The sequence below is a fragment of the Branchiostoma lanceolatum genome, chromosome 19, assembly GCF_035083965.1.
Source record: "Branchiostoma lanceolatum isolate klBraLanc5 chromosome 19, klBraLanc5.hap2, whole genome shotgun sequence".
Taxonomy (NCBI): Eukaryota; Metazoa; Chordata; class Leptocardii; order Amphioxiformes; family Branchiostomatidae; genus Branchiostoma; species Branchiostoma lanceolatum.
The window spans coordinates 4,362,027-4,374,551 of NC_089740.1; the positions used below are offsets into that span (position 1 = coordinate 4,362,027).

General features: G+C 42.1%; 1 protein-coding gene across 2 annotated transcripts; it reads right to left on the reverse strand.

Moving 5' to 3' along the window:
• Window positions 1-1,690: 1,690 nt before the first annotated feature.
• LOC136425380 (signal recognition particle 19 kDa protein-like) lies at window positions 1,691-5,866 on the reverse strand. Of its 2 annotated transcripts, XR_010754016.1 has the most exons (6): window positions 5,756-5,866; window positions 4,922-4,997; window positions 3,764-3,835; window positions 2,981-3,092; window positions 1,818-2,124; window positions 1,691-1,783 (listed from the first exon to the last, which is right to left on the reverse strand). XR_010754016.1 is itself a non-coding variant. In XM_066414233.1 (5 exons), exons 1-5 carry the CDS (start codon window positions 5,791-5,793, stop codon window positions 1,994-1,996), a joined length of 429 nt encoding a protein of 142 aa, XP_066270330.1. In that variant the 5' UTR covers window positions 5,794-5,866; the 3' UTR covers window positions 1,691-1,993. The 2 variants fall into 2 exon arrangements, 1 of the variants encoding a protein (XP_066270330.1); XM_066414233.1 differs by having other exon boundaries at window positions 1,691-2,124.
• Window positions 5,867-12,525: the final 6,659 nt, after the last annotated feature.

Consider the following 12,525-nt stretch of genomic DNA (forward strand, 5'->3'; position numbering starts at 1 on the left):
TGAAGTTGAGGGTAGCAACGAGTTTGTAACTTTGGGCACTACGTATGCTAGCAGTACGAGTTATTGTAAAGGTGACAAATTCTAAGATTTAGATACAGTACAGAGTACTCTATTTCAGTTAGAACCATGGTCTCTGGTGTGAGATGATAGATACCTAAAAGTATTTCACTTCTTTGCTTAATTTCTATTATTGGAGCATAGTTACCTAATTGACTAGTTAACTGAAGGGACCACCCTAAAGATTAAGAGATAAATAAATGAAATTCGTATTTTCTGGTTACAGCAGGTCGCAATAGATTGTAGCTTTAGGTTGCTGTTTGTTGCATTGGAAGAGTTTGACATTTCTCACATCCTATGTGGACACACTTTGGAGAAGTTTCTTTGCTTTGTTCATACATTCAATACTGCAGATGAAAATCAAAGAACCCAACACTATGAAATTATCTGCTGATATATTCAGAACTCTACAAAGTACCATCACCTACTAGGATACACACAGAATGAAAAGACTCTTTTTACACAACCAAGAGATTTATTCCACCGACGTTTCGGTGACCATCTGTCACCTTCTTCAAGGCAATTCTGACTGGTTCACATAGCAATGCAGCACAGGTGTTGCTGCTTACACATAATGAGATGCATTCCCAAACGCAAAGTATCTACATATGTTATTGTACAATCACAGGAGATGACATCACTATATGCGGTCCCAAACGTACAGAAGTGTAACACATACACAACTATCGATCAAAAAAACAATGCAATGATTGTCATCTATTTCTTAAGGATGTGGTTCCAAACATGACTGAGTCTATATCCCCCCTCATCACGGTTCATGACTAGAGTGGATTTCCTGATCCATACAGCCTCCTTAATCCAGCGTGTTAGTCTATTGTCCTGTGCTGCATTGCTATGTGAACCAGTCAGAATTGCCTTGAAGGTGACAGATGGTCACCGAAACGTCGGTGGAATAAATCTCTTGGTTGTGTAAAAAGAGTATTTTTATTCAGTGACTTACCAACCTGATGAAACTATTCACGGATAGGATACACACAGCTTATAATGTCTGTGTGATTATCAAAAATTTGTGTGTACACTATATCCTAATAGTGTACCTACTATGAGCTCCTACTATGCACTTTTCACTTGTTACGTGTGATTACGTCATCTTGTTGGATGTGAATTATGCAAATTAGGCCCTAGCTTGCATAATACATAAACCGACACTATCATACCTTCATAATGCTAGACAGTAAAGATTTCGACCCAGTGTTATACGTTACTGGATAGAGTGTATGTGAATATTTTGCATACTAATTATGCTAATGAGCAGAGTGTAAGCTACTTTTTTTTGAATTTACAAAAACTCTAGATATTTCATGGCGGTATGAGGTCAGCAAAGTCTGGTTTATCGATTTCTATATACTTTCTTTAGCTTCATGTTGTATAACATTTGATTTTACATATACAAGCAATAAATGAAGTATGCTGCATGCAATGCAAAAAAATTGTATGGTACTTCCCTTTATTCTTCCTGTGTCAACTGTAAAATCATGTTAATAACCCAAAATACATATTTGTAACCAAACGTTTTTAGCTATTTCATGTCCCTCTTATTTGGGACACGAAATCTGGACTTTTGCTAAAATAACACAACGTTTTGGAATTAAAAACATCATTCAAATGTTCTATTGTTTTGCACTGTTTTATTGTCATGCTGTACATTTGGTGACATGGACATAAAACTTGATATGTCACATGCATATGGCCCATTTATGAATACCTGTTAATGTGCACGGTACAGAAATGTAAGATACAATTGCCAACGAGAATCAAGAAGAAACAGCTAATCTTAAAGAAATGTTCAATATTGACGGTCAGTCTGAATTACAAAGCCATAACAAACGGTGACTTCAAAGCATGGACAAGGCCATTACAATGACTATACTGGTAGAGGTTTTATTTTAGAAGCCAAGATTTGGTGATGTCGTATCTATCTCTTCCCCTTCTTCTTTCCTTTCTTGCCCTTGTCACCGCCCTGCTGTGAAGAAGCGCCCCCTGACGCATGTACCCGGGTCTTCAGCTTGGGAATGGTTTCTGCTACATACAGGTAGACTGACTTTCCTGGACAGAACACAAGCAAGAATACACATTTAGTTAGACACAGCAACACTGACATAGGTCGTGTGGCGTAACGGCAGGCTGATAGGTCCAGAACCCAGCAGTCCCGGGTTTGAATCCCCTGACGCCACCGATGTTGTGCCCTTGGGAAAAGCACTTTACACGACTTTCCTCACTCCACCCATGTGTAAAAATTGATATGTTCTCTGTACGTAGCACTGTTAAAACAAGTTAATGAAAAACTTGAGTGCAGTGCCACGTCTTCCTTGTCTGTCCAAAAGCAAAAGTATGAAAAAGAAAAAGAAGACACTGACATGCTTTGAAGCAAAGTTTCTTCCAACACAAAAATTGGACCTTCCCCAATTTTTGACTGTCCAACTCCAGTATTTCTTAAGGATTTCTTGACGAAGACGAGTTCAATTTTGCTTCAGAATGATTTCTAATAACACAAATAAACTTTCAAACTGACATATTTTGTCTGTTTTTTTTGCTTGTAAGTTGCCTGGTATGCAATCATTTATAATTGCATCAGGTAGAGTAGTCGGTCTTAATAGTAATACCTACAAGGGCTCTGTGTACTGTACTGTACTGAAGCTGAAAAATTGTTCAGGTACGTGTTCAGAGCTAATAATCTAGTGTACCTGTACATAAACAAACTAAAACAGTCAATATCATTTTCAAGATGACAATCTAGCACTGAAAAAACTTAAGCATGCATTGACATTGAAAATATGTAAATCTTCATTCATTGATCACAATTTACCTCTAAAAAAGACAGTTGGCTACATGTAAAAGCTTAAAAAAGAATCAACCAAAATGAAAATCATATCTTGAAGTAAAAAGAGTGCACAATACTTACTGTTAGGAAACTTCTCATTTATTGGTGAGCCGTCGTCATTCTTGAGCTGAACACGGATCCGACCTCGCAAGTTTGGGTCTCGGTGAAACAGTTCTTTGGCATACGCTTTGTTCTGCAAATTTTTTCAAAAGAATAAAAGGGAATGAAAGTGTAAGGACAAAGAAAAACAGTAAGCAATGCATATCATTATCAATGCCATGGTTTTCATTACGATGCAACCAGCCGTCTATTACATTAGATTCTCTTTGTGTGCCCACCGCAAAGTCTAAACACCGCAAATGCCTCCTTTCTGCCCTATCATTAAGCATCATGGTGACGTAATTGCAGGGCATTCGGTCCAGAACCCAGAGGTCCTGGGTTCAAATCCACTGACATGCCCCATTGACGATGTGCCCTTGGGATGATACTTAACACAAATTTCCTCACTTCACTCAGGTAAAATGATTACTAGCTTTGGTTAGGGACGTTCCTCGGATTGGACGCTAAATGGAGGTCCCGTGTTTTAGAGTTACGCGTTCCTCATGAAAGCAAGAACACACCACACTTATCAAAAAGAGTAGCGGTCCTTCTCGGAGTGGATCAAATAAATCTGTCTTAATATGCAGCTTGTACAAATCTGGTGTGTTACACAATGAGGTAGTTTACCGGGTATGCAATACAAACATATACTAGTAAACCATGAAATCAAGGTTCCTTGCCCTTAAAAAGTTGAATGAATTTACACATACATGTAGAAGACAAAGAAAAGACAATTTTGAGAGCATCTAAGAAAACAGAACTCACCTCTAGTACAATGTTAAAGCCTCCGGCCTGCAACACATCTTTGATCTCTGTGGCTGTGGGGTTGTCTACTCCCTGGGTGGGAACATGGGTGTTAGCTATAGTATGATTTAATTTGATTTGATTTATCTACTTGACTGAATAGGAAACATACACTGATACAGCCAGGGCTACCCAACTACATAGCTGAAGGCCAATATAATTCTAAAGCCCTGGTAACTGGACAATATACAATATACAATTAAAATGGTTACAATGTACATCTTTAAATGCGTTACCAGGGATAGTTTTTACGCAGGTTATATAAATTATACAAAGCAGGGAGTTATTTTAGATACGGAGACTATCTGTGTTACTAACTTAAAAAGCATAATATTTGTGATAAAAAGGAACGTTGCAAAGCTAGCCTACTAGTAATTGAATCATGCTTATAGCGGGCACCCATAACCAGTCGGCCACTAGTCCGCGGGTAGGGGCCATAAAACCCCCGGACAGCTGGAGTTTGCATTATACAGACTAAAATTCTTAAACTAAGTTAAAGCTATCTGGCCTGATCACTATAGTGTATATGTATAGTACAGTACTATATAGATATACAGTCAACGCTGTACTAGGGACCACATGGCCAATGTGACCATTTTTTGGCAGTCCCTTGGATACTTTTTCCCATTGACTGAAGCATTAAGAACCCTGTCTATAGTGACCACCTGTCCACATAGACCAGATTTTATCAGTCCCCCGAGTGGTCTTCTTGGGCAGTTTTGACTGTATACTGCTGCAATTCTATCATTGATATCAACTATAAACATGGTTCCGTGGGCCAGAGTTTGAACCAAGGGTCGACTCCAGCTCGGACATGTGGTAAGGGATTGCATTTGTCATTTTGGATGGTGACGTAAAGCCGGCGGCCCTGTGTATGAGGGAGCTTCAGGCGTAAGCCTCAAGTGTCAAACCTCTGCACGTAAATGAACCCAACACACTTATCGAGCAAGAGCAAACAAACATGAGCCGTAGCGAAGTTGCATTGCACTACCACTAGCTACTTGAAAAAGCATCATGTCACCCCAATTGAGGATGACTGCTTCAATTTAGTCTTTACCTTATATAAACTGTCCAAATTAGTAAATCTGACTGAATAACGACCTGTAGAGAACCCCCTACCTTCTCTTGTGGGATCCTCCGGCCTTGTGGGAGGGTCCGCCTGCTGTTGATGTAAGCAGGGTAGATACAGATGAACCTGTGGGGAGGGGGTAAGAAAAAATAAAGACCTTTAAAGGAAACCCATGCAAAAATAGGGCCGGAAAATCGGATTTTGAAAGTTCATTTATTCAGTAATTTCTATACATGATCAGTTCAAACAACACTATCACAATGTATAGCGACGTTCATGATGCAAAAATATGACGTCGTTGTGATGTGAGAACTCACTGAAAATCGTAGCCGGGGTTTTTGTATGCTCGTGAAACTAAGGGGATCATCGTACGGCACGTTTTTGCGCGGTTTTGAAATGCTCAAAGTATGTTATCACGCAAATGTGCTAAATAGTGTTGGTAAATGTCACTATCATAAAGACACCAGTATTGTTTGATTTCCATATTTCGGGCCCTAATATTGCTTTGGTTGCCTTTAAATAAATTTGTAAAAATTATAGCTGTACAGTATCCCCCATAATTACCCTACAACGTAGACCCCCCAACCATCCTCTACAATATATAACGACTTAAAAGGTGGGTCTGGAATCCAAACTGTATTGGCAACCAAATCCAAACGGTAGAAAATGTAATATTTTCAGACAAGTTTTAGAAACAGACATACATAGCGCTGCCCCCCTCCCACTCCCACCATATGGCTCAACAAACCCCCGATTTTTATCATCAAATATCCAGCTTGGCGTGATTTCACGGCAATAGCCACGACCTAATGTTTCTTGTTAATGATACGAATCCGTTCAACACTTCTTTAGACATGAAATAAGTCAGAAAACTAAACTTTTACCTGTCTTTGTCGCTGTACGGTTTTTGGTCCAGCGCCATCTTGGATCCCGAAGCGTCAATTGATGGGAGAAACCATTGCAAATTAGGGATGTTCGTTTATGAAGGCACTACACAGGTCCATTATTTAATTGCCTCACTCAAGCCTTGTATATGCATATCAGTCTGTCTTTGTGTCTGTCTCTCTCTGATTGGAGAGTATGTGTGTGTGTGTGGGGGGGGGGGGGGGGTAGAGATGTGAGGGAGAGAGTGGGGAGGAGATAGTATTTCTGCAGTGCAGTTTCTATCTGTCTTGCCAGGGGGCGCATTAGCAACGTCTGAGGGATGAAGCCTGGGATGAAGTCTGCAATATAATATTAATGGTTTTATTCGGTTCGTGTAGTTGTACAGATTCGCAGGGCCTTTGGGATTGGTCCTGACTGGACGTCTGATACATTACTGGGAAAGTTAAAATCATTCATCACTAGCTGGGGGGTGCAAGATCCCTAGCGATCTCGCACCCCCCGGTGCGAAATCGCTAGATCTTGCACCCCCCAGCTAGTGATTTCGCACCCCCTCCTTGCACCCCCTAGTGATTTTACACCCCCCCAAACATTTCGAAAGGTGCTCTGTCTGTGCAGCAATTATATCTTAAACTGCATTTTAGTCTTATAATGCCATAGTTAAACGTGGTAATCGAGAGTATTACAAGTTGCTGTGTCTGACAGAACAAACATCTAAGACTCCGGGAACCCATGCCCCGGACTAATGTAACGCTACTAGTATTTGTATGTTGTTTGTGGCAAAGCATGTCTGCTGTGTAGAAAGTTTATAGAACAGCACTTGAATATTGCAAGAAAGTATGTACTATGGAACTTACTAGTGACTATAAGGGTAACAATAGTTATGTTTATTGGTGTCTGAAAATGTTACAAATTTGAGATTGCTGGAGAGATTTGCAAATTGCAAAATTGAAAGTTCCTTTTTTTTGCATTTAAAATAAAGTTTAGAAACATTCAATTTGATGTGTTGTCTTGTCTTTGTTCATCAATAACCAAAGGAACATACCTAGTCCAAAGAACACGAAAGGTAAACAAAAGGTAATTTTTGCATTATATACTCGTAAGGCCACACCAACTTGATTTTATGGATGACATCCTCTGGAGACCCCAAAACTAATGCGCGCGGGCGAAAAAAAGAAAATCCAGCAAAAAAAAAAATGCTGCTAAACCACAGGCCTAGAACCACAGAACACAGTTTATTTGTAGGAGGTACATGTAGGTTGTCTTGTTCATCATAGCAGACTCAGCACAAGTGATTGATTTTTAATATATTGACGAGAACGACCAAAGAAGTATACTATTAGAAGGTATTTGGCTCCAAGGACTGTGGATGATATAGGACTGTGATGAGAATACTCATATACACCCATAAGGGCAGTTTCAATATACATGGCATTGAACTCCATATTAAGCATTCCATGGTTTACGCTCACAAATCTCACTGTGAGACCTCTGCCAATCCCTCAACTCCTCTCCCATGTCTCTCATTGTTGCAAAAGAAACGTGTGAGAGCCACTCTGGATAGGTCGTGTTTGAAATTGTCTGGGCGATACTCGCTGGCCGCCGCGATCCTCTCGTACAACTGTGCAAACGCAAAATCCCCCTAGCCAACATCGATGGCATACCAATCCACAAATACGCCCCCAGTTTTCCGATAGGCCGCGCCGGCACAATGCTAGCCTTTTGCGGCAATCTGAGTCAGCAAGTTTCGGAATTCCGTGTAGCCTTGGAGGAGGTGATTTTTTTTTTTTTTGACAACAGGCGAAAATCAATGCGCGCGCGGATGTCATCCATAAGATTAAGATGGTGTGGCCTAAACATAAAACAATTACTGTATGTTGGTATTATCATACTACAGGAACTGAAATTACAACCAAAACCACGCATGAAGTATCGTTCATTTACTAATATTCACATTCAATTTGTTAAAAAGATAGCATTTGATAGTAGCCACTGTGCACCGTGAATAATGAATGCCGTAACTGAACACATACTATAGTATGAGGCTAACAAATTGATTGGGGGGGGGGCGAGATCACCAGAGGGATGCGAAATCGCTAGCGATTTCGCACGGGGGGTTCGAGATCCCTAGTGATTTCGAACCAGAAGGTTCAAATTCACGGGGGGTGCGAGATCCCTGTGACACCGGCATGCTCTGCCCTGAACGTTCTCTATCTGTAACGACTGGGTAGCTGTCAGTCCGGGGCTCCATACGGGGCATGCGTATTCGCACAGCGGGCGTACGTAGCTTATGTACACTGTCGTCAGGTCAGGCACTGGTAGTTTGAATCTTTTGAGGCGCCGTAGAAGGATGAGTCGTTTGCTACTCTGGCTAGTGATATGTCTTTACATCGTTCCATTTGAGGTCCGACTGCACTATGACCCCAACAACTTCGCAACATCAACTTCTTGGAGTGCGTGACCATCAATGTATAAGGTTGGGAGGGGAGGGGGGACTTTTGTGAAATGCACATGCATAGCTTTGCATTTTCTCGGGTGCAGTTTCATATGACTGTTTGTTGTTCATTGTTCCAGGGCGTTGAGGTCGCGTTGTAGGAGTGAGCTAGGTTTCGCGCACGAGCCTGCTTTCTATCAGTGCAAGGTCGTCCACGAACTTCCAATTGTTCGACCGGGTATTGTTGACGGCGCTGTTGATCATTGCTATGAAGATGATGGGTGCTAGAACAGTGCCTTGTGGCTACTCTCCAAGCAGAGTCGTGGGCCCGGCAGGTTTTTGACGTGTTTTTAGTGTGGGTTGGCTAGAACCATGACAAAGTAGAAAACCCGACAAAAAAACCCTAAAAACACGTCAAAAACCTGCCGGACCCACGACTCTGCTTGGAGAGTACCTTGCAGGCCGCAGGTAAGTATCTCCCATACGGAATATGAACTCTGGTACAAGAGTACGCGTTGTCTCTTCTCAGTAAGGAAGTTGCGTATCCAAGGAATCAGTGAGTGTCTGCAACCTAACTCCAGCAGCCTTCTTATCCCGGCTGTGTGTTCATAGACTTTGCTGCCAATATGGTAACTTAAATCAAATAGAAGATGAGCAACATTTCATCTTAGACTGTAAACTTTACGATAAAGAAAGACTTGTAATTTTTTAATGTATTAATGAAAAATTCCCATACATCGAATATTGAAACGAAAAGGATAAATTCATATTTTTATTCCGCCCGGGCAACCCTTTCATCCATTCATTCAATTGATAATAATAATGATGATAATCTTTATTGCATGTTCATTCTAACCTGGGTGTCATCCTATATCTACCGAGCACCGCACGAAATCGGGTATTTAAGCATGCTTAATGAGATTCGTAAATGAAGCTTAAACATTGGAACAAGATTAAGTAACCTTTAAGCCGCATTTAAGACGTACTAAATGCCAAAACCATAGGTCCATCTTTACACTATCTTTACGAACAGCGTAAAATCTACATATCTTTACGCAATCTTTAATGTCGCTTAAGGATGCATTAAACCTCATGTTCCCCTACATGGGTAAAGCATATCTTTACATCATCTTAACGAACAGCGTTAAGTCAACTTAAAAATGTAGATACCTTAATCTTTAATGTCGCTTAAATATGCATTAAATATAATGTTCCGTGGTATGCGCACAGCATACGTACCAACGGATTTGAAAATGCTGCGGTGTCGTTTTGGCAAAAGTGAACAACAATTTAGTCGACAAATGTAACACACCAAGCTTTCAAAACCTCAGTATATTACGGGGTATCTCACAAGGTCTTTCTGGTGTACTTTGAAAGGTTTAAATGTAAGCATTATAGAACGAGACAAAATCATTGCATAACCTGTCCTTGGTGCTGAAAACCTTTCCATGGACCAACCAATCACAGGCTGATCCCAGAAGAGAGAAAGATACCAGCTGTAGCATTGTCCGTCCTACAGCTAACGTTGCACACGGTATGGGGATTAGATTCAGTTACAATTTTTACAAACAATATAGAAATGAAAGGATGCATGCTGTCAATGTACAACTTTCTTTATTTCATATTTCTCACTTTAAAACTGAGGTTTGAACAAGTGTCTACTCTGTAAAGTATCTACAATTGGAATAAAAAGGACTGAAAGATCAAGGCAGAGAAGCAACGTATTTCTTGAACATCAGAAGCCTTTGAATGGTCGCCATGTGTTTTGTCAATGAACCGCTAGAGGACGTTATTGCATGGTCTGCTATATCGATATCCCTGCTCTTGATCCTGGGCCTCAACGTGACTATTTGCATAGTCCTGATAGATTTCTTAGTGACAGAAATGTGTGTCCTTAATTACCAGTCTTACATTAAACTCGTTTTGATTCGATTAATCGCTGTCAATACGCTGAAAGTCGCGATGTCTGCAGTCTCAGATTGTCCGCTGGGCGACGCTACAGCATCAGTCCTTAGCCAGTACATGCGGTGCCTCTTCCATGGCCACCCGACACAAATCGTCGAGATACCACCGCTTGATGTACGTGGCGCGCTTTTCCTGGTCCTCAACTAACATGGCGACCGTTTTCTCAACTTTGGTGAGTTCTTCTAAGCTCATGCCTTGCCTTTCGGGCAGCTCATAGTGCGTGTAGTCCGGCACCGTAGCGGTCAAGTTCGTAATCACGGCATACTCCAAAACGTGTGGAGCAGCCACGGCGAGCTTAGCCCTCAGTGAATTGGCGTACGCGAGAAGTTCATCGGAGTGCGCCCTCTTCGGCAGGAGCTCTTCCCACTGCCTGTCGATAGACGACATGACCTCTTGGTAGCGTGGGTCTTCGGAGTCCCTGTGTGGAGGAGAAAGGCTGGCTGTTGGAAGAGCCGTTTCCTCCCCCTGCGTGGTGGTGGACTTCTCAGTCTTTTTTCTAAAGAACTGGACCAGCTGGCTTATACGGGAAGGTCGAAGTTCATGGCTAGTCTTGACGTCATGATCACCTTCTCCATTCGTAGGCGCCTTGTCTCTGGTGCTTGATGACGTCTTGGTTGAGGCTTCTTCTTTAGACTTTGAGCTGGTTGTTGACGAAGACTCTGGCTTGATGGCCGCGATTTCGCCAGCGATAGATGGCAGTGAGTTGTCCGTACTGCACTTTGTTGATGAAGACTCAAAGGCTGGCGTGATGTTCGCGATGTCGTCAACGGCGGATGGTAGTGAGATATCTGTCTTGTCTTCTGCGATGTCGCCGGCGGTGTATGGTAGTGAGTTATCCGTACCGCTCTTTGTTGATGAAGACACTTGCTTGACGTTCGCGATGTCGTTAACGGTGGATGGTAGTGAGATATTTGTCTTTTCTACTGCAATGTCGCCGGCGGTGTATGGTAGTGAGTTATCCGTACCGCTCTCTGTTGATGAATACAACCTACAAACCTTCAAAACAAACATACACCGCTGTCTCTCACCTATGCCACATTAGTTCAATTAGTTCAATGCCGAAAAGTGGCCTCTTATGGCCTTGCATTGAGCGAGATCGTTTAAAAAAACACAATCAACTTCGGGACACTTTCATGTCACGTTTTTCCTTAACACTGACTATAGCGACTTTATATCTAGCTGTGTCAAGTCTAATCAGATAAGGATATTATGGAATAGCCATCTTTACGAATGTCTTGTCTAGATAAAGAATGGAATGAATTTCTTAACACACATATCCATCCATGCAAACAGTTCTTACCTTGGTCGTGTGTGGACTCACTTTCCAACTTCGGGCCGTCCACAGTAACAGTCACCTTTAGGAACATGACTTCCTTCTTGTTCCTGTACCTTTCCATCTTGTCCGTCTCCATCATATACCACCAGCCTAATGGAAGGTCATCTGCCTCCACTAAGGCTGCAACATCGATGGCGACTTGAGAGATAACACTCGTCTTACACCGTTTTGCCTTACGCACGGTCAGGATCAACTTCTTCCCCTCGGTTGGCGTGTAGGGTGTAAAGTCAGTGGAGTATTCCCAGTCGAGGGAACTACTTTTCCTCTTGCTAGTTTGCCGTTTCTGCTTTCCGTACCGGGCGGTGACGAAAACCTTCCGCCGGCTACAAACGCCTCTGGCTGCGTGGATCACGACGCGGAGGCTTGGCTCGCCCGTCTTCTTCTTCTTATCATTATCAATTCGACCGCATGGTCTGAGCAGCGAAAGCGCCTGTACTACTGTACCGAACGCTCTGGCCGCTCTGTCAAAAAACCCACTCATTTTACCGAGTGTTTATGAAAATCCAGCTTCACACAGTGGAGAATGCGACAGATACGTGCAGCACTGCTAACTTCGCGTGTTGTTGTGTTTGGTTGCTACAACACGGCTAAAAAAGTTCTAGAACAGCTCGCGTTTCTGTGATGGAACAAAGGAAAGCTTTGTTCTTGACCTTGGTGACCCCCCAAAACGTGGAATAGATAATTGTGGCGTTTTGATCGTGTCATCTGTCATTTACAAAAGCCACATAATTCCGCTAGGTGGTGCTCGTGAGCGGTACCAAATCACTTCAGGGCATGCATTCCCAATACGTTCTAGTATGGAATTGTATTCAGATAACCAGATGAAAAGGAGGCCCAAATCTCACCTCCATGTCTAAATGTCCACCAAAACTCACCTTGACAGGACAGCCCACATCCTAATGTGTCCAAAACCCCATTTCTGCCAATTTCCATACAGCACTTTAAACTTTAAATGGCCACCAACAGACGAAAACATAACCGTTGACCTCCAGTCTCCAAGAATCAACCTGATCACACCCCTTGGGACTACTTCCCCG

What these genes read in the sequence shown, in the direction of transcription:
- LOC136425380 (XM_066414233.1), bottom strand. Translation starts at nt 5,793, where the DNA reads ATGGCGCTGGACCAAAAACCGTACAGCGACAAAGACAG. An exon ending in CCGTACAGCGACAAAGACAG is followed by an intron (nt 4,998 to 5,755) that starts GTAAAAGTTTAG and finishes CCCTCCCCACAG; the next exon opens with GTTCATCTGTATCTACCCTG. An exon ending in GCTTTAACATTGTACTAGAG is followed by an intron (nt 3,093 to 3,763) that starts GTGAGTTCTGTT and finishes AAAAATTTGCAG; the next exon opens with AACAAAGCGTATGCCAAAGA.